This window comes from Drosophila yakuba, chromosome 3R (genome assembly GCF_016746365.2).
Source record: "Drosophila yakuba strain Tai18E2 chromosome 3R, Prin_Dyak_Tai18E2_2.1, whole genome shotgun sequence".
NCBI lineage: Eukaryota > Metazoa > Arthropoda > Insecta > Diptera > Drosophilidae > Drosophila > Drosophila yakuba.
The window spans coordinates 13,754,892-13,776,311 of record NC_052530.2 but is presented as its reverse complement, the minus strand read 5'-3'; the positions used below and the strand labels follow the sequence as shown (position 1 = coordinate 13,776,311).

Here is a 21,420-nt window from a genome sequence, read left to right as displayed (position 1 = left end):
CGTATAAGTGTGCGTTAAGCGCTTACATTGTTATGCCTTCTCGCTGATGCCGTTGTCCTTATGCTGTTTTGCTGTTGTTGCCGGGTTTTAATAACTGTAAGTACGCCACTTCCTGTGACAGAAGAAAATGTAATTGTTGCACATGCCCGGGCATGCCGCAAGGAAATTACACTTCCACAGGGACACAGATATAGACACAGATACAGCAACGCAGATACAAATGCAAGTACAGTTGCAGATACATATGCAAGTACAGTTGCAGATACAGATACAGATACAGATACATTTACAGGATCAATTGCGTATGCCGGGATAGAGGTGAACAACTGCACGTAATGCATATGCACAATCAAAGGACTAAGCGGATACATTCAATCTGATTTCCTGCAGTACTACTGGGGGAGCAATTTTCCTTAATTCCATGAAGGACTCAGCTTTAATGCCGAGCTGAGGCGCATTATACTCCAACTGGATTTGGCCCGGGTGCGATTGAATATTTCAGGGAACGACAAGTACAAGTGTCTCTATTTACTTGAGCCACATGTGTAAATGGTTTTCCCTATTTGCCTTTATTCCAGCCATTTTCCATGGCTCCTTAACATATTCCGCTGCTCTCGTTGTTTTAGCGGGAGTTTGCCTTTTATGTCGCTTAGCATTCGCCTAATAGGGGTTTTTGTTTGGGTGCAATGCGGTCTGAAAGCCCTCGCCTCAACAACTTTTGGTAATTTCCCGACAGCCACAATACACTGAAGAAAAGCAAAAGTACAAAGCACTGCACAAAGAAGAGAGCCCGTACCTTGAATGCACTTTTATTAAAGGTGCTTCCCTAGTAATAAAAAGTTGTAATAAAAATACGAACTTTTAAAATCCTCTGAATATTTATGGTATCCCTTAGGAAACTTTATACTTACGCAACCATTATCTTATGACTATTCAAGCTAAATCCCGATCTAAGACATTAATTTCGAGTTGCTTTTCCCCGAGCAGTGCACGTTTAAGCCCCATCGAAACTTTGGACTTTATGCTTTTTTTTGGGGCTTGCCTGGTTGTCTGTGCCTTGGAAATTTGCCTCGAAGCGTGCACATTAACCCACCAAAAACACGGCTAAAAAAAGAATTAATTGTCTTTCGCAATGCACTCACTCACTTACACACACATGCGCGCACACAATGGCAAGGGCCAAAGAGCACCCACACACTCGAAGGGGGGCACTCACACACACACACACACACAGGCACTCGAAGCACGTAGAGAAGTCGCTGTCGCTGACTTGACTTTATTTTCGACTCTCGTAAAGCCCCGCACCAGCCGCGCACCCACTAGAGCTCCACGGGTTTAAAGATTTTCTATGCAGCCATTGTCTCAACGGGCTGCGGAGTGGGCGAACTGGGAGGTGGGTGGTGGTGGTGGTGTTGGTGGTGCGATGGCACGGATGCTCCAACTTGCACTTAACACAATTTCGTGGCACACAAAAGACTTTCGCTGCGGCACGGCCACCAGAACACCACCGCGCCGCACCACCACGAGAACCCATCCCCATCCGCATCGCAATTCCAATCCCAATCCTCTCCTGTGGGCGAACTTTTTTTCCTTACCTGCGAATTACGCGGCGCTTTTGTTTCCCCCATCAAAGCGTGTGGAACAAGCGCGTGCAACGCCTCGGGCGGTGCCACGTGGCATAAATTAATCTTCCCACTAAATTTGCCATCTTCTCTTCTCCAACCCGTGCACTTACTCACACACTCTTGCAATGCGCGCAGATATTCGGACCCGGAGGCACCAAAATAGACGAGGACTACGACGATCCGCCGGTGACATTGTTGCGAGGTCCACCAGGACCGCCAGGAATCGCTGGAAAGGATGGACGCGATGGACGGGACGGCAGTAAGGGAGAACCTGGTGAGCCAGGAGAGCCCGGATCTTTGGGTCCGCGAGGATTAGACGGACTGCCCGGGGAGCCGGGCATCGAAGGACCACCGGGACTGCCGGGATACCAGGGTCCACCAGGTGAAAAGGGAGATCGCGGCGATATTGGCCCACCTGGATTGATGGGTCCCCCGGGCTTGCCAGGACCTCCAGGATACCCTGGCGTCAAGGGGGACAAGGGCGATCGTGGTGACTCGGTGAGTATGGTCTGAGCTCAGTTCTTGAAGGACGTATATTATCTAGCTACCGTGACCATATACAACAATCGGATTCCTATTTGGAGCATGAATAATTCCAATTTCGTTACAGTACCGCAAAATGCGACGTCGCCAGGATGACGGGATGTCCGACGCACCCCACATGCCCACCATCGAATATGTAAGCCACATCTTTCACCCACCACCCTGTGGATTAACCCAATGTAACACAATGTAATTTCCTTCGCAGTTATATGGCCCCCCGGGACCTCCAGGACCCATGGGTCCGCCAGGACACACCGGCAGCCAGGGAGAACGCGGCTTGGACGGTCGCAAGGGAGATGCGGTAAGAGTCAATAGGTCAGATATCTCTAGATATGCATCTCTAAATCTGTTTCAAATCTCGCGGGCAGGGTGAAAAGGGCCACAAGGGAGACCAGGGACCTATGGGACTGCCGGTAAGTGGCAAAATAGCCCAAAGTTTAGCCCGTAATTACAATGAAATGATATAATTGCAGGGTCCGATGGGCATGAGAGGCGAGTCAGGACCTTCTGGACCCTCTGGAAAGGCTGGCATACCGGTAAATTTTAATTGAACACCCGTGGCAACCCGTGTTGTTTGGCTTTTATTTTGTTACCTCACCAAAATTGGGGCTATTATACCCCGCTTAGCTAGTCGTAACCCTCCTGGTTTTTGTTACTTTCGTACTCGTGGATCTCGTTACTAAACGTTTTGACTAACCAAATTATGTGTTCTCATCTCTCTTTCTTTTTCTACTTGAAACAGGTGTGGGGCGACTACTAATACTAGTTAAAAGGCAGTCTCTATTAAAAAATATAACCAGCACTCATTGCGCCAAAGTCGAAATGAAATGCGACTTGAAATAAATCCATTGAAAACTCACGCACACCCACACTAAAACACATTCACACACACAGTCGAACAGAAAGTCCTTAGGATGAAAAACTCAATTTAATCAAAGCAAAACAATGTTCAAAGTTAAGAGGCCGCGCAATGCTTGTCAAATGTGCTCAATGTGCTCAGTTAACGTCTATATATATATATATAAATTTGTATATGACAGGCGTACTATCTGTATATCAATTTGTACAAAACGCACCCATGTACAGAAAAGCAAATTCAAAATAGCAGCATGTCAGTGCCGAGTAAGCAAATCAATTAGTTGCACAAGGCAAAGAACCGAAACCGAACGAACCCCCTCCACACAGCCCGCATGGGAAAAAAATAATATTCATATCATTTAAAATGCCCCAAGAGTCAAATAAGTATTTATGTATACAATCAAATAGCGCAAACAAACGTGTGTCTACAGAAGCGTATTTACAAACTTCAATCAATCGAATCAACTAACACACACTTTGAACCCACACCCCACAAGCATGCACATTCACTCCCACTTACACACTCACCACCCACACACAGCACACACACATCAAACAGTTGTACAACAAACCAACTAACAAATATGCAATGCAAATATTTTAATTGCATTTCATTCGCCGCCGTTCTGTGCGAAGCAATTGCAGCAGGAGCAGGAAAGCCTCTTGAAAATGCATAAATCATACGCACCGTGGTACGTGAAAACAGCATGCAATGGATTGAACTGGATTTCTCATGGATTTCAAGTGCTTCAGCGGGTGCGAAGCAATAATTTCTGGATTATAACGAAACCAAGACGCAATCATCGGCAATTAGCCATATGTGACTTAATTACTTGCTTAATCAGATTATTCTTAACAATTGACCCGAATGAGTCCTTGCCACTTGCCACTTGGGCTGCGTCTGCGTTTGCGTCTGCTCCTGCTGCATTCTGCATTGTCTTAGGTGCCGTCCATGGGCTACGTCTGAATATTCAAATAAAACTTGTTCAGATAAATAGCATTATTGCCAATGCTTCAATGTGAAACACAAAGCTAAGAGCAGAAATCCCGTAAATGTGTGTTTAAATAAGGAATTTGGCTTATTAAAGGCGTCGAAAGAAAAGAATTGTAAGATATTTTCATCCAGAACTCCCTCTTGATGTCTACTATTAACAAATACAGTTTAGTTACCTATACACAAGCACACACAGTCCACATAAAAGAGGTTTATACATACACGGCAATGTACTCTAATATCGATAACAAAGAGCTATCCAAACCAATTGTGCATATTTTTCAGTGTTAATGAATACAACTCGAATAAACAAGCGAGTGTGCAGAAACTAGTTAGGCGAAAGATGAATTCTATAGTCGATAACCGATGCTTTTCAATTGAGAAACAGGCTTGAAAAAGCTGCTAAAGCTGGAGTATTCTCTCCAGAAATGCGAAATTAAAAACAATAAATACATAATCTTACCACAAGTATGTATCCTATTGGTTTCATGGACATCTCAAACAAAGTAACGCAAAACAATTCTATTTATACAACAACAAAAACGAATGCATAAATTAAAATTTTCGAGTAACTGCAGCATTTTCAATTTCAACGCTCAAACTAGGCAAAGGACGAATAAAACGGCCTGAAAATCAAACATAATCAATGCAAATGAAATAATGCCATGGAAATATGATAATAAAAGTATATATACAGCCATTTGACGGCCTCAGCCCTGCATACTTCGCATAAAAGTTGAATGGAAATGGGAATTATCGAATATGCAAATGGCAAATGGAAATGTTTGCAGCTTTAATGTTTACTCAAACGGCAAACGGCATCGAAAATCAGAAAGAATATGTCAATTTGTTTTCAATTAGATGTGTCTCGTTGTTGTAATAATCCCCAATGGAAAACAAAATACACAGGCAAATTGTATGTCAATTTTCATTTAATCCACTAAATGTCGAACAACCCCAAATGTGTACATAAGCGCGGTAACGGTAACGAACGTAACTTAATCGTAATTAATTATTCATTTTTTCTATCCCTTTTAACCTCTCAACGTGTTTACTTGCAACTAGCTCTCTTTATATAGATACTTGCCATCTGAACTATCTCTAGATTCTCTCACTTATGTACTAACTACGAACTCAACTTTCTCGATCAATAGGCTAGAATAATGAATTGTGTTTTGCGATTAAAACCTAACATTAACTCAAAAAAATAACTATATATGAGAAGTCGTAAGAAAGGTTAAACCCCTAATAAGCCGCTAATTTTAAGTGTAAATTTGTTAATTACCCAATAAACACGAGGAGTTTGCAAACGAACAAAAAATATACAAATAAATATATATTTACGTGTATTTATGTCTACGAGTATATACATACATCCATGCATATACCAAATGTCGATGTTCGAGTGCATTATCCCACTACAAACACAAAATGAAATATTTTTATCCGTGCTGCTGCATTTCAAATGTATGATTCGAATGAAATTAAAACGAATGTGAATTCTGGTAATCATTTGTCGCGGCATGTGCGAACTGAAACGGCAAACATTCGATGGAATGCCTGGAATGACCGAATTGTAAAATGGCTAAACGAAACTAACATAATTTTCGAATTAATTATGCATTTCCAATAAAGTGATGGTTTTTTACTAAAAACAATGTCCGCAGGACATCTAATGCTTATTTTCGAGGCAGATTTTCCACTTCACGCCGCCCAGCTAACCACACGCTTTCCCATTCTCTTGTTTTTCTTTCATTTGCTGCAGGGTCCTCCGGGCTTGGATGGCATGAAGGTATTTTCCCCGAAACACCCGCTTATTTGAAAACAATATGGTAATAACCGATCTGTTTTTTGTTTCTTGTCTTCTGTGTTCGCAGGGCGCCCAGGGCGAGACGGGACACAAGGGGGAGCGCGGGGATCCTGGACTGCCGGTAAGCAAGTGCAGGAATCACCTAGGATACCCCTAGGATAATTCCGTAGAAAGTGCTCTTCTACTCCGTGTGGTCGCTAATTTAAAATAATACGTGTATTCTCTTTCTCCATTTTTATTGTTTTTACCTCTGTTTGCATGCGTATCTCTCTTTCTTGGCGTCGTTCACTACCTATATGCACAACTCTCGAACACCCTCACTCAACCACCTCTGACCTCTGACCTGTGACCCCCTCTGACAACTCCACCCACCTCCCCCATTCACCCCGTAAAACACTCGAACACACCTCCGGATAATCGAAACAAAAGGGCACGGATGGCATTCCCGGGCAGGAGGGGCCACGCGGGGAGCAGGGCTCCAGAGGGGATGCCGGCCCGCCCGGCAAGCGGGGACGGAAAGGAGATCGCGGCGACAAGGGCGAGCAGGGCGTGCCCGGACTGGACGCCCCCTGCCCCCTCGGCGCCGACGGGCTGCCGCTGCCCGGCTGCGGATGGCGGCCGCCAAAGGTTAGCATGCGTTATTCGTTATCGACTAAGAGCCGTCCAAAATCCCCATTCCCTAACTCCTACCTTGCACAGAAAAAAAAGGATAAGTCGTAAATCTGCCATAGTCTCTGGATTTAAATCGTACTATTTATGTGTCACATATTTTAATAGACAGGTTGAATAAATCCTTTAGCAGTTGTTCAGTTCGGTTTAAGAATATAATTATCTTTTATGAAATACGAGTATTATAACTTTTAAAGATTTCATTTAAATATGGGATATCTATAATATCGTGGTCTTTGTGTTTCCTTAAGAAAGTTATCTATTGATTTGCCAACTTAAATAACTTAAGATAAAAATGTCCTTTGAAAGATTCAAAATGACTTAAAGCAATACATACGTTTTTTTCTGTGCAATCCCAATTGGCTGTCGGAAAGTTGATCGTTGGGACTTTTGCATGCGCCACTCGTGGCCTCCATCTACTTGGTAGAGTATCTTGTTGTTGTCCAAGTTGGTTAACTAACTTTTGCTTTCGCACAAACTCTCACACTCACACTCTCTCTAACACTAACACACTGGGATACACACTCGCACACCCACGAACACACAAAAACACACGAATACCTAACACAGGAGCCAATCATCTCGACGCCCGTGCACAAGGACTATTTGCCCGATGTAACGCAGCCGGAAAGCAACGCCAGCGATTACGAGCAGGAGGAGGAGGAGGAGGACGAGCAGGCGGAGGATAATGAAAACGAATATGATGAATATCAGGATAATTTGCATAACAATGAGTGAGAAAAGGAAGCAGTCAGCCAGCCCAGCAAATGGCAAACACAGGCGCATGAAGGCGCATAAAGGCGAACAGACCCTAAGAACCAACGTCCTTCCTACCTCCCACCCAACACCCACCACCACACACCACCCACAGCAGGGGCACCAACACCAACACACAGACACTGGCACTGGTACACCGACACGGAGGACTAGTTAAGCATTTCCGATTTCCGCTGCGAATCCTGGCTCTGTTTCGCTCTGTTGACAGTTGCAATTAGTGCTAACAAATGCCAAGTGGCTGCTGCTTCTAACGGTTCTGCAAAGTAGATGCTATTAGCATACTCTATCTCTGTCCTTAACCCTATTCCTCACTCACTCACTCCCTCTGGCTTACGCACACGCGCACGCACACGCACACAATTATCCTTTGGTTTGGCTAACACACACGCTGGCTTTGGCTTCGGCTTTGCTTGGTGACGGGTCCTGGCTCTCTCTACCATCTCCACCATGTCCACCATCTCTATCACTCTCGCTCGAATTCGCTCATCCAACTCCGGCCGTTTCCGGCTGAACTTCTGTCTCGCCCCTTGCAGGAGAACTGGCAGGCCTGGCTCAAGGACGAGCTTAATGCGCTGCAGCATCCGCGCCCAAAAAACTAATTGCCACCGCGCCCTCGGCGGCTGCAGCGAACGCGAGGTCCCGCAATATCCAGATTCATGTAGGCGCTTTGGTTATAATTTTAGTAACTTGTTATTGTTAAATGTAGACATCGAACAGAGCTATAGCTACTACATCCATCGCATAGAAACATCCTAGCATAAGCACTGTATAATCTGTATCTGCATCTGTGCCAAATTGCTCCAGGTTGCCTCCAGTTCGGCGTTCACGGCCCCTCGACGTCGCAACCTTTAATTATAGTTTTACCTTACCTTACCTACTACTATATAAATTGTATCCACTACAGCTATTTCGAATACCTTAAGCAAAAAATGAAACCAGCTATTTTTTACAAAAAACACTATTTAAAACGAAAATTAAAAATTAAAAATCGATAAAATTAAAGCAATGCGTTTTTATTAGAATGTTATTTATCGAGGTAAAATTGATTTCTATTTTTGGAGAGCTTTTTACAAGCACGACTTATAAAAACATGAATTCTCAAAGCAAGCGATGAAACCAACATCTTTTTAAAACCAGGTGAATTATTCTAAACTAAGTCAACTAAGCCATGTTTCGCATACTACTTACTTAGAATGCGAATTATTGTGGACCTGGGATCTTATCGTTCGTGGGGTCTGCCGCATCTCCGCGAACTACGCTGCAGGTCTTATCTGTACCATCCGCTGATGCAAAGCTGTCCAATGCTTGAAGTTCTCTAGGGGCCCATCAATCCAGATTTGGATGCGATGCCGCTCGGCGGTCTGTCTCTTCATCATACCTTGGTCCTGCGCTCTTTCTTGAATCCTCTTTTCACTGACTGGAGTACCACGCTGTTCATATCGCTCGTAGAAACGGATTCTCTGCGCCATTTAGAGTTCCACCACTGTGGAGTTCTAGTCAGAACTTTGATTCAATGGAACTGCGAAAACATAGTGCCTTGGAGTTCCTGGACCTGAGTGGATCCGCCTATCTAACCAATGAGATAGTTGCGGAGTTTACCAGGACGCTTGGCGGACTGGGCCGGTTAAAAGTCGAGCGATGTCCTCAAATTTCACAACGATTAACCGAGATCCTCAGAGGAAACATCAAGCTTAAAATAGACACAAAATAAAAAACCAACTTGTTGTCTTTTCTGTTTATTTTTTATAAAATATAAACCGAAACGCTTGATTTATAATCGACAAACTTAGCAAACTCTGTTATATGACAAACTGATCAGATCTGAGATGTAACACTCCTTTTTAATATTGGTAGGCATTTAGTGGTCAACTATGATAAGTATTAGCTTCTCTATAGTTGTCAAAAACTATTCCTATTTGTCTTACATATTAGTGTCAATAAGCAGAAATAGTTATAGCTAAAGAAGACCTCCTTTAAGATGTATTAATCCTTCAAAAGCTTAAAGTGCTTAACGTATTTATGAACCGTGTCCTTAACATAAGGTTTCAGGGCGATGCAGGTTGGGATATTTTCGGGTTGTTCGATCCACAACTTGTGTTTAATCTCGTTCTCCTTCAGCTTTTCGCTGAGCTTGACCAGAGAAGTCTCGTCTTTGGCCTGGAAATGGTATGGGTAACGGGAGAGTTATTGGTTCATAGTATAAGTCATATATTACACATTAGTTATGAGATAAACCCGTTTCATTACCTCCAGCACCACCTTGTGCATATTATCCAGATCCTTCAAGTAGGCCACAGTGTCGGCGTCCTCGGAATTTAAGTGAATAACGGCGGCTGTGGCATGACAACTCTGGGCGATCACCGCCCCCAAGGGCCAACTGAGGGCGGAACGCAAGTCGCTGCGCACTACGATGTACTGGACAATGTTGCTCATGTTTTAAGAAATTTCTGAATTCCGAAATGTGTTTACATTTCTTGAGTTAGGGATGTGATGAGAGAGAAAAAATATCAATACATCGATATGTTTCTACAAATATTTTTACGGTTTTACAGATGTATTTTACCAATGTGCACACAATGTAGAGTAAGAAAACTAATCCCTGATCAAAATATTTCATGTACGGTTATTTCGATATACATATTTTATGTTGCATGTTTTAAAAACAAATATTTCGTCGACACGATGCCCTAGATATTAACAATAGGTCAAGTAATTTATATTGTAGTTTGAAATGTAGTCGGCAGTGTGAACAGGCCTTTTGTAGAATGTAGGAATATAACTACTACTCGCAGCTTCTGCACTAGGTGGCGCCACTTCTGCGCGCCAAGCCTAAGTATCTGAAATTGATATAGATGTAGGATGTATAAAACAAAGTTTATACATGTTTATGTTTATTATACGTTCCTCTAAGATAAGGTTTATTTTCCGGGCCTGCCAGTGCTTCACAATAATAATAATAAGGGGCTTAATGATTTTTCCAAGATAAAATCCATATGATTGGAATCGTAGCAATCTAAAGCAAGACTTCTTACATTAGGTTAGGCTACCTCAAAGGCATTCCACTACGTCTTTTGTCTTTGGTATTATCGGTAGAGTATCAAGCGTTAAAAAGCTGTCCAACTAAAAGCACTTCACCCATAATTTTTGATTGTATCGCACTTGATGCGCACCATGCTGAAATGCGAGGCAAATTTACCCACCAGCCACACCCACTAAAAGCCACTTGAAGTCGAAAATGCAAGGGCAGCAACAAGTGAGAGCCGAGATTTGTATAGATACTTTGATTTTATTATTGTAATTTCTTGGAACACTTTACATTTACATTTAAATTTATACGCCATAGATGCAAGACGATAAACGACGACTACACACACATAACAATTTGACAGTTTAATTGATTTAATTTACGCACCACATTGATACGGATCTGTGGGAGATCCTACCTCGTAATTGATATCATAGCTAGATATAGTCGTAGTTCGTAAAGGTACACTTTTGCATATATGTATGTGTAGAAATACTGCAGCTTGCACATTACTCGAAGCATTGGTATATAAAATATAAATAGTTTGCAGACAGATTACGCTACTAAATTAGAACATTGAATTGGGCAAAACTTGAGATTCTTGGAGAGAAAACAACACTCAACTAACAACGACGGATCATCAAGTCGGGAGGGCTGAGATCTGCCTCCCCTGTCGACAATAGATATAATTGTAATATTAAATTTAATAATAATTTCACTTGTTGCATTTGTTCAGTATGTCCCGTATCGGAGCTCTAGTTCTTTGGCTGTGTCTTAGAAACTGGTCTTTCCAAAAATGTAGTTGCCAGGCGCATTCACATCCTCCGCGGCGAAGTACTCCTTCCACAAGGCAGCAAACTGCTCCCGGGTGACCTCGCTCTGCCCCTGAGCCATCTTCCCAAAGGCTTCCTCGCACTCGGTCTTCTCCAGGCCATAGCTAGAGCAGACCAGCGTGAACTCGGTCACATCGATGCCGCCATCGTGCGAAGCGTCCTCCAGGTCGAACATGAAGTTCATGTAGGCATTCTGCCAGTCCATCACGCTGCTGGGATCCTTGGCATAGGCGTCCCACATGTTGCACCACTCGTCCACGCTGACCTGGAAGAGCCATAATGGAATGAAGCGTCGAGATTGCGGATTAGGCACTGCCGGACGACCCCCAGATTTATGCATGCATCCCGCCCCGTGCTGAAAAGACCATTAGTGGGTATCGCCCCGGGCGGAGTTTCCCCATAAAACACGTTATGGTTGCTCTGGGGGCGTAATTTATGCCATCTAGTGATGCGATATTAACATTTTCTTCCTGCCAATACCGAACAGGCCAGGCAATTACCGCAACATCGCCTTGACCAACTTGGCTGACCGCCTTCCACGGCGTTACCCAAAACCGAAATCGAAAGCAGTACCAGTTCCTAGGACCAGCAGCCCATTCCATTAATTGTGGCCAGCCGTTACGTTTTGGCATGTTTTAATACGGCCATAAATAAACGCGAGGGTTGTGTCTGACCAAGACCACTTGTTATGCCAATTGGCACTTCACCCCCTCCAGAAATGAACTCTAAACAGCAATTCGAACCGACTGCATATTTCAATGTTTATGGCTGATTTTGGACAGACTGAATTTGGCCCAGATCCTTGACCCTCTGTGCTGTGTCGCCAAGAATAAAAGAGATGCGTCCTCCGCATCTCGACTGCAGCTCCTTTTCCGGCTAATTTGGGGCCGTGTCACGGCACGTGCTCCGACTTGGATTGCTGCGGAAAGTAAACAATAAATCTTAAGCTGACTGCCACAAAGGCGGACCAACAATAGCTGGGGATTTGGCATATTTTGGCAGAAAACTCCATCAAGTTGCCTGGCCGGTGGCCAGAACTTTTGTGGCTTCATAGCAGTCGAAGTTCCACTACCTCCAGTCGACTTCATCCAGTTTAGTTGCGCACAAAGTGCCCGTAAACCAGTAGACCAGTAAACCAGCAAACCCGTAACCCTTGGAATGCGCCAATAGAATTAAGCCGAGGTTTTGTCGGTCTGACATTTCAATTTCTGTTTGCTTTGTATCGCATTGTTGCGGGTTTTGGTCGCCGCTTGTGTTGATATTGAACTACGCTCTGCCGGGCCGGATTATAATTTAATTTGCTGCACTGGCGATGGTGCGATAGTGCGATTATGCCAGGGCCATTGTGTTGCAAAATGGGCAAACCTGCAGCCCGCAGTCTAGGAGACAGAAAGTTGGTCCTGGTAATGAGAGAAGAAAGTTGGTGGCAAGTCGGCAAGTCCCCGGCTGGAATTCGGAATGCGTTGCTCAAATAATTCACAATTCAATTTCCGCCCGCTGGCAGGGAATTTGTTTACCCCTCCGCATTCCGCGCCAATAAAAAGGCAAATTTATGAACGGAATTTCTCTTCCCCTTTTTTGCGTTTGTCTGTGCAAAGGACATGCCCATATGTATGTGTGTGTGTGTGTGATTCTGGGGTGTCCTGCACACTTGTCAGTTGCTGCCACAATGGCATCGAGTGCAGTCCATGGATTTCAGCACTTTTGGCACTGACAATGGAGCCGCACAAAAACCCGAATCACTTGACATATAGTTAGTTGCATTGCCTTTGCAACTCAGCGGGGTGGTGAATGGTGGATGGTAAAAGGCTGAAGGTAGGAGGATTGGAACTTACCTGTCCATCGTTGTCCTTGTCGGCCTTGGAGCGCAGGCCAGTCCAGATTTCCATCATCAGGTCGTAGGTCTCCTTGTTCTTCGGCGTGTCCTTCTGCCAGCCGCGCAGTTGGCAAACGCGCTGCAATTGGCAGAAACAATAACAGTCAGCATGGCACCCTCCAAATTGAGTTATCACTTGATATTGGCAAAAAGAGAACAGTGCATGCAAATGGCCAACAAAAAACAGCAAACGACTAAAACACAAAAAGTGAAAAACATTTGGGCAGCTCTTTTGTTGATGTATGAACGAGTAGTTCATATGCAAGCACCAGCATTTCTCGCATGCACTCTTCAAAATATATTCAAATTTTTCGCTTGCTTTCTTTTTTGCTAGCACCATTTCCGCTCCACTTACCTCGATGGCCAGCTCGAAGTCCTTAACGTCGATTTCGCCGCTTTGGTTCACATCTGTTGCGGCACGCATTATGCGGCATTGTTGTTATTTTGGGGGCAGTCAGCGTAAATTGCATGTTGTTGGTCCCGCATTGTTTGCATTGGTCAGTACGGACCAAAACGGGCCAAAACCCAGATCCAAACAGCGCAGGCGAAAAAGAGCCGAAAAGAATGCGAATGAGGAATGGAACAATGTACGGATTTTTTTGGCAGCCAGCGACATAGTTCCGGTCGGCGGTAGTGCGAACATCGACAAAATTGCACAGCCCAACAAAACTGTCACCCCGCCGCCACGCGGAAGTCCCTACGACACTCAGAGAAAAGGAATCCTTGTATTTAGGAATCCCAAAAACTATCATTCAAATTTAACAAGAAACCTTAGAAATCCTTTTCTCGAACATGCAGTCTCTTTATCTGTAAAATGCATTTATAGATTTCTAATTAAATTTAGAACGCCGCATAACGTCTAAGCCTTAAAAGCATTCAGCCAGATGCAAATTGCTTTCACCATTATTCTCTAATGAGAATATAATTACTTGTTTATCTTTGTTGTTCGCACTATGCTAATTTCATAGCTTAGAAATTCTAATAATGCAGCCTGTCTTCCAATTTTCATATTTACCAATGAATTTCGATAAACCTAATTATTTTTGTCCCTCATTAAATTTAGAAAAGCTTCATTTCGTTTAAGCCATTCACTTTGCCTATAAAATATTTCTATTATAGAGTCTCAGATTATAGATTTCCACACCTAAGAAACTTCTGCCTTTTTAATCGCCAAAGTTATTCCTAAAAACGTTAAAATGAACCCCTTCAGCCACGCTAGATTAATTTTTTTGCTTATTTTAGGGACCATTTCTTTGAGTGCCATTTCCACGAAGCCCTACATTTGGCTTCTGGCCATGCGGGCGTACCATTATCATTTGCAACGGTGTGCAAACGGCCACTTCAATGCCAGTGTCAAGTGTTTGGCGTTTGCGTTTTATGACCTTTTTTCGGTCTTTTTGCGCTGCTCTTTTGTTATATCCTGACCAGCTGGCGTCGAATGGCGGGCAGTGAGCCAAGTTAGTAGAGAAAATTGTGTGTATGGGAATCAGGCGATGAGCGAACCGCACCGGTGAATTAGTCATAATTGAAATGCACTTAAGCTTTATCACACACAGTGTTGCCTACTTTCGTGCACTCTCCTCGAAAGTTGTTCCTTCGACATTTGCATTGCGTTTAATTCAATTTTAAATTGGCAAGTTTTGTTTGACTTCCCTGACAGGCAAACACTTCTGTGCATTAAGCATGGAACGAAATACGCTCGACGTATTTAAGTGGATTTCGAGCACTTACGTATACGCGATGCAGGAGAGCCACCACATTACGTATACGCGCTGTTTTCACAGCACAGCACATATGGTGGTGTATAAACCGAAACGTCATGATCATGATTGTCATTCACCTGCGATTTTATTACAGGAATAAAGGAATTCTCATAATATCTTGGCCGTGCTTTATTTTCCTAGAGCTGATTTTGCCACCTCGGCTCCCACCTAATCAAAGCTTCCCGTCCCAGGATGGTCCTCTTAAAATGGACATCACGTGCGGTTTTCGATTGCAACTTCTTTTTCACATCGCTCATTCTAGGTTCTGATAAATACTCACCAAAAAACACATTGAACAGAAAAAGCAGCTTCTTTTTGCGGAAATCGGAGATCGACATTATTGTGTTGGTTTTTTTTTTCGTTTGATTTATCGCTGGTTGTTTTCTTTATTGAGCTTTTATTGGCTCTCCACAGTTGCAACCGGAAATGGGGAACTGCAATGACAACGAAAAACACAATTAAACGGACTTCGTCCATGGAAGAAAATGGCATATGAAGAGTATTCGGAAACAAGGCTGCGTTTAAGTTTAAAGCTGTATCTCAATTAGGGGTGGTGCTGCATCGTAAAAATAACAGTCTAGGAAAAGAAGGAAAAAAAAACAAAAACCAAAAGCAGCAGAATAGAACCGGAGGCAGCAGGAAAACGGATTGGGTTTGCTCTAGTTGACTGGCTTGGTTTATGCCAGCTAATTCGGGCAAAGGAAATAAAACAGGACTGTCTAAGGATGCGAAAAGAGCGAAAACGCTGCTGCGCGCAATGCAAATGCATCCTGGGGGAAAAGGGGCGGGTCGAGTGCCGAGCTAAAAGCGACACAAATGCAACGGCTTTGCCTCTGACTGCCCCCAGCCCCGCCCCTTTTGCAAGCGTTTCAGTGTGTGTCTATGTGTGTTGATGTGTGTTTATGTGTGTTTATGTGTGTGTGTTTGTGGGGCTCATGGCTCATTTAACCTTCAATCAGAAGCCAGCTGCAAAGCAGGGCCATGTGCTAAATTAGACAGAACTATATATGCATGCATGCATTGTGGAATGTATCTTGCCACTGCAGACGCACCAAACAGGCCCCAAACATCAAAAGACCAGACCGGGCCATTGCCAGCGCTAAAAGCTGAAAGCCTGTGAAAGCCTTCGTGTTTGCATTAACTGCCTCTAAACGAGACCGTCATATTCACAGCGTTTATGGCTGGTGTGTCGCAAGTCTCATGGCACTTTAAATCTAGCTTAGAGTGCTTTACTTGAAAAGGCACGTCGAAATAAATACAATTTTCCGTAAATATATTTAAATGCGTCGCTTTAAGGGATTTTAAAGGCAAAACAAACCTCTTCGCCCATGTTCACTACCATTATTTGAAAAAGGCTTAGCTCATCGCACAAGCCCCGTAAATATTTGCCTTAGTTCATTTTGGGGACCCCCAGAAACTAGCGTTTGTTTCGCTCAGCTTGGAGCCGCTAAGGTAGCCAAAGCATAATTCCACAACAGAGGGAAATTGCAGCGAGGATGTCAAGTGGAAAGTGGAATGCAATGAACATGACAACGGAACGAGGATGCCGAGATGGCCAAGACAGCGTCGATGGCCAACGGCTGATGCCTGCTGCCTTCAGCCTGATAGCTGATGGCTAAAAGCGGACCACTTCCGTTTGGCAAAATGCAGTTTGTCTCGGAAATGGAATTAAATGGAATATCTCCGAGTCGCCAATTGGATAAGCTCCTGAGCGGCAAATTCAAACAAGACATCCGATCCAGAAGCGGCGTAAAGGCTTTCGGTCAAGTGCGCGTAAATTTGACTCTTACTAACGATAATATTATGATGTTATTACGGCGAAAAGGTTGGCGCTTGTAAGCATTCAAGGTTAAAAAGTTCCAGGGAACGGTGGAGCTCAAATTGTTATTCCACTAGAAGAAATATCAATATTGGTTTTATTGCCTTCGGGCATCTGAAGCGCAGGTGAGTGCTGGCTTAAAAGTGGATTAAAGCCACTCAGTGTTCAATTAGAAATTATGGAAAACGGAATAATATCAACAATATGATCTACATTTTTTAAAATTACGCCATAGTTGTAGAACAACTATTAAAATAATTCAAAAAGCAATTTGGCCCTGAATTTAAAATGCTGCATTTTGCAATAAGCCAAAAGCTAATAAGCTGTCCTTCCATTTTCCGTTAGAGCGATTAATCTTGTGCAAAGCTGACTTCGGTAATGTTAATTAAATTCACAAATTTCGCTGTCATAAAGGTTAATTTTGACAATTATTGTAATAGGGCAAATCGCTTGTTTAATTAATAAATAAACGATGGCCGCTGATGTCAACTTCATTTAGCATTTAATGCACACACATTTGCGCGTAAAAATCAGACTGTCACAGTTCATTAATTCCCTACGTGCGCCTCAATTAACATCAGGTGAAATTGGAGTGTTGGTGGTAAAGTGTTGGTTGAAATACAAATGAATGCTGAAAAAGTAATCCACATCTCAACTGGCTAAAAGTACACAAAAAGTGTAAAATTCAATTTGGCGCCCTTTCCATCTCCATCTCCAATGGCAATTGCAGTTGCGTGAGTTTCTTTCCAGAAGGGAATGGCAAGTGCTTTTCAGCTGAAATACAATCACGTTGCCGGAGGCATAAGGAAATTAATGTTTTTATACGGGAAAATATAAATCAATAAGAGACCACTTGTGAAATTTGTTCGTCGTTTAAGACAAATGAAACACATTTCGTACATTCGAAGCTATTAATATTAATCCCAAAATAAGCATAATATTGAGTTGATTTATATTCTGGTACATTCTCTCCTAGCAAAGAAGAGAAAGTTATTCTATGGAAATAATAAGCATACATGAAAAATAGAATAATAATATTAATTTTAAATATTTATATAAATGGTCAGTTTGTGTTAGGCCACGTTGAAACCGGATTAAAGCCCCTGGATAATCTGCAAACCTGCAGGCCAATGCAGCGAAATCTCATTTCAATAGCACTTTCGAAATGGTTACGGGAAATGGCCGTGGAAATTTAAAGCCTTTTAATAGCCTGATGTGCGGATTATTTGTCCTCGCATTCAATAATTAAATATCCGCGCAAATTGAATTCATCGATGCCATTTGTTTCTCAGTTTTCCGCTGCGTTCAGCTTTGCAGGGCGACGAGCACATTACGCATACGCCGTGTGGCGCGGCAGTTTGTTTGGCGCTGTGGCGTGGTCATTTGTGCCGCCGCCCTCACATTAATTACCAATACTCATGCGCCAATGCATAAAAGCCACGCGCTGTTTGCCACAAAACTGCGTCGGCTTTTGTGGCACGAGGCAACCACATTAACCAACATCACCGCCGAAAGCTCGTTAATTGGGTTCTGTTTGAGTTTCGCTTTCATTTTTGGGGCCATGCAGCGCAACGAGTTTCTAATAATGGAAATATGGCGGAATTCCCGAGCTTTATATCTCCTCTCCGGCAATAAATAGCCATCTGCGAAGTTATAAATTTCAATACGAAGACATCAATGCTTTAATTGCAATTTTAGTGCCGGCGCGCGAGATGGGTAATGCTCTGATTCGATACAGCAATTTATTGGGCAATCAAATTAGAGAACACCCTACCGCTCGTTTATCAACACAATTTGATTTGCATAAACTGGTTCTTGTTTTTTGGATTGGTCTGCAATGTGTTTATTATGCAAAATCCGAATTCCCAGCGGGAGGAGGGAAGGCAGGATACTCATAAATTATTAGAGAATAAAATGTGGGATGGGGTCCGAAAAAAATGCAGGCTTTCATGGATAGCCAACAAATGAGAGACAGTGCTGAAAAGTATGCTACACTCCGACAGACCGACAGACAGGCGATTGATCGATTTTGTGGACAAATTGTAATTGTTTTGATTGCATCAGCATGCAAATTTGTCAGTGGAAGTGTTGGACATATTTGGCCTGTCATTAGCAGAGAATCCACAACTCGGATTGCTGATCCCAGCAGCAGCTTAATCCCCTCCGATGACCAGATAACCAAATGACCCAATCGCTTTTCCAATTCTCACCCATCTTCATTCTCAATTCGAGTTGCACGATGGCACGATGGCACAGTTTTCAACCGTCGCTAATTACTTTTGCGCTGCCGTAAATTTGCGCAGCCAATTTAAAATAATAGACAATGCAAGTGGCGTCGTCGTTTGCTCTTTATCTGCTGATGCAGCTCCGGGAATTGTCCGTTGTCCGCTGTCTGTTGTCCGTTGTCCGCTGTCCGCTATCCGCCGCAGTCCAAGTCCACTATTTGCCTTTTGTTGCATTGTCCGGCTGGCAGTAATTTCGTGTAATTTGCATTAATTTACATTTAATTTGCAGCCACCGAGGAGCCGTGGAGCTGTGGAGCCAAGGAGCTCACAATGCGCGGCCTAAGGCCACCGACGCATGCCTGGCCAAACAACAGGGCCGAAAAATAGACACAGGCTGACTGACAGGACGAGGATCCTTGGAGCGGCAGCGCTCGCTTCTCCTTGGCTGGGCCAGAGTAAAACTTTGGCCACGCTTTCAATGAATTCATTATGGCCCTGACCAAGCTGGGGCGAAGTAAGAATATTCTTTCAGTTGTTAAATTGTCGAGAGGTGGGTTGTGTTTTTGTAAAAGTACTTCCAGCAACCCTACAAACACCCCCACCCCACCCCACCGCTACCGCCACCGCCAGCTTTCTTTCACAAACTATCTGCCCACTCAAGGAAAACTGGGGCTCTGGTTCCTGTTGAGCCTCGCAGCTCTTTGAGCCACCCACTTGGGCTCGTTACTTTTGGCTTGTTCTTTTGTCGGTTTTGGAAATGGGCTTTTTCGAAAAATGTTGCGGCATTATTATTCTTGTAGCGGAAACTCTCAGCACAAAAACACAGGTGCACAGGTACAGAGATACACGTTAACTTTACCGTTCTGAACTTCTGAACTGACTGCTGAACTACACTTTCCGACTGGATTTTGGAACCCTCTCGAACTGGACTCGTCTGCTCGGTAGCGCGGTTGGCCGTCTTGTGATGCTCGTTGCCATCGAGCCAGCGGCTTTTATATGCGCTACCCGTCTGCGCCGGCACCTCTGCCGGCGTCGGCAGAACTCGGGCGCTCTGGGTGCTCTATGTCATCGCAGGGGCTTTATCTTATCGACTCTGCCGACGCCTCTGCACTCGTCATGGTGTGAGTGAGTGCTGCACCCGACGCGAGTGTCTCTGTGTGTCTGCGTGTGTGTGTGTGAGTTAGTGTGTGCATGTGTAGATGTTCATGTAGCGTGCTTTTTGGCCACCACGTGCACTGTTACGAGCCGAACATCGGCATCGGCATCGCCATCGCCGTCGTCGTCGTCATCAGCATGCGGCATATTTGGTCGTGGGTTTGTTTTGGGATTTGACACTCGCAGAAAACTCCATGCTGGGCGCTCTGGTAGCCGGAATGCACTTTATATTTTGGTAATTAAATGGCACGTCTTATCGGGGCGGCACTCGCATACAATGTTGGGCCTCGGGTGACCAAAAACATACTGAGGAATGTGTTCTCGCTTACTGGGTTACTGTCCAAAATTTGAACTGTTCTTGAGGCTTCCCACTTTTATCGCAAAACTTTGATCCGTCGAAGAATCAAAGTTTAAGCTACAAAAAACAAGGATTACTCAAATGTTTGGAATAGGTGAATTTTCTCACAATTCATTTCAATTTCACAGACAGTAGTACTCATTTCGTTATTAACCGCAAAGTAGGCAACCCATTGGTAAACTTATTTAGCCAATTTACTAATCAAATTTCGAAAGTTTGCAGTAAAGAGTACTCTATTTAAGACAACATAATACACTCTTTACAGACCCAAAGGATTTTCAAGAACTTAAGGTTTTCCTATACCCAAGAGCACATTGTAGGAAATGTAAATCAGACTCAATAAAACATCCACCAAATACGTGGACTTTGTTTGCAGTGCACCACAACATAACAAATCAAAATGTGCAAATGTTCTGGACAAATTTTTAGCATAGCCTTGACACACACACAATAAACTGAAGCACTCACACAGGCATGCACTCCCTTAAAGGAAGGCAATACGAACACACACACACATAGGCTGGCTGTGGGCTCAACTTGGCTAAAGTTAATTTGGCCAACGAAGAAGGCAACCAAAACAGCTGCTGCAAGAGCAGCAGTGGCAGTAGCAGTAGCAGCAATAAGAGGCTCACTTGGCGGCATAATTTCTGGTGGCGCATTCAATCTTGGCCAAGAGTGGACCACCTGCCGACAAAAGTGGCTAGAGCAGGAGCAAAAAAAAATGGAAGCATTTAAGCCAAGCAATTTCCAGGCTGTCTGCTTGGCTTTTAATTACACAAAGCAGACATATACAGCTCATGTATTTCAGCTGTTAATTGTCAAGTTTCGGCTGAAATGTCGCTACCAATTTATCAGGCGCCTCAGGAGCAGGCTCCCTGTGCCTTTTTGGCCCACATCCTGTGCTCCTCACCCAGCGGGTGTCCTGCAGCCTCTGCCTGTTCCACTTTCACGCTGTTCCAGCAGCAGCAGCAGCAGCAGCAGCAGCAGCAGCAGCAGCAACAGCAGTAGCAGCAGCAGATGCTTATTGCAGATGACCGTTTTACCAATGTTTCGTTACGGCCCCCTTGCTTTCCTTTTGTAAATGTGTGTG

General features: G+C 43.8%; 3 protein-coding genes across 15 annotated transcripts in view; 1 reads left to right on the top strand and 2 right to left on the bottom strand.

Annotated features, from left to right (window-relative positions):
- LOC6536724 (collagen alpha chain CG42342) overlaps positions 1–8,278 on the top strand; it is a 70,674-nt gene extending 62,396 nt beyond the window's left edge. For 4 of the 13 annotated variants that reach the window (XM_039375182.2, XM_039375180.2, XM_015192430.3 and 1 more), the window contains 9 exons: positions 1,761–2,123; positions 2,236–2,304; positions 2,374–2,469; positions 2,537–2,581; positions 2,642–2,704; positions 5,786–5,812; positions 5,898–5,951; positions 6,260–6,457; positions 7,070–8,278. In XM_039375182.2, coding sequence (XP_039231116.1) covers positions 1,761–2,123; positions 2,236–2,304; positions 2,374–2,469; positions 2,537–2,581; positions 2,642–2,704; positions 5,786–5,812; positions 5,898–5,951; positions 6,260–6,457; positions 7,070–7,237 — 1,083 coding nt within the window. In that variant the 3' untranslated portion in view covers positions 7,238–8,278. Of the gene's footprint in view, positions 1–1,760; positions 2,124–2,235; positions 2,305–2,373; positions 2,470–2,536; positions 2,582–2,641; positions 2,705–2,910; positions 5,676–5,785; positions 5,813–5,897; positions 5,952–6,259; positions 6,458–7,069 lie in introns of those variants that run through there. The other 9 variants (XM_039375184.2, XM_039375183.2, XM_015192429.2 and 6 more) reach the window with 6 other exon arrangements.
- Positions 8,274–9,770, bottom strand: LOC6536719 (putative peptidyl-tRNA hydrolase PTRHD1). Its single transcript, XM_002097255.4, has 2 exons — positions 9,524–9,770; positions 8,274–9,433 (listed from the first exon to the last, which is right to left on the bottom strand). The coding sequence occupies exons 1-2, from the start codon at positions 9,707–9,709 to the stop codon at positions 9,260–9,262; spliced, it is 360 nt and encodes a 119-aa protein (XP_002097291.1). The 5' UTR covers positions 9,710–9,770; the 3' UTR covers positions 8,274–9,259.
- A 760-nt stretch (positions 9,771–10,530) lies between these two features.
- Positions 10,531–19,832, bottom strand: LOC6536718 (calexcitin-2). Its single transcript, XM_002097254.4, has 5 exons — positions 19,677–19,832; positions 15,054–15,207; positions 13,366–13,418; positions 12,970–13,089; positions 10,531–11,399 (listed from the first exon to the last, which is right to left on the bottom strand). Exons 2-5 carry the CDS (start codon positions 15,109–15,111, stop codon positions 11,076–11,078), a joined length of 555 nt encoding a protein of 184 aa, XP_002097290.1. The 5' UTR covers positions 15,112–15,207; positions 19,677–19,832; the 3' UTR covers positions 10,531–11,075.
- Between the last annotated feature and the right edge of the window lie 1,588 nt (positions 19,833–21,420).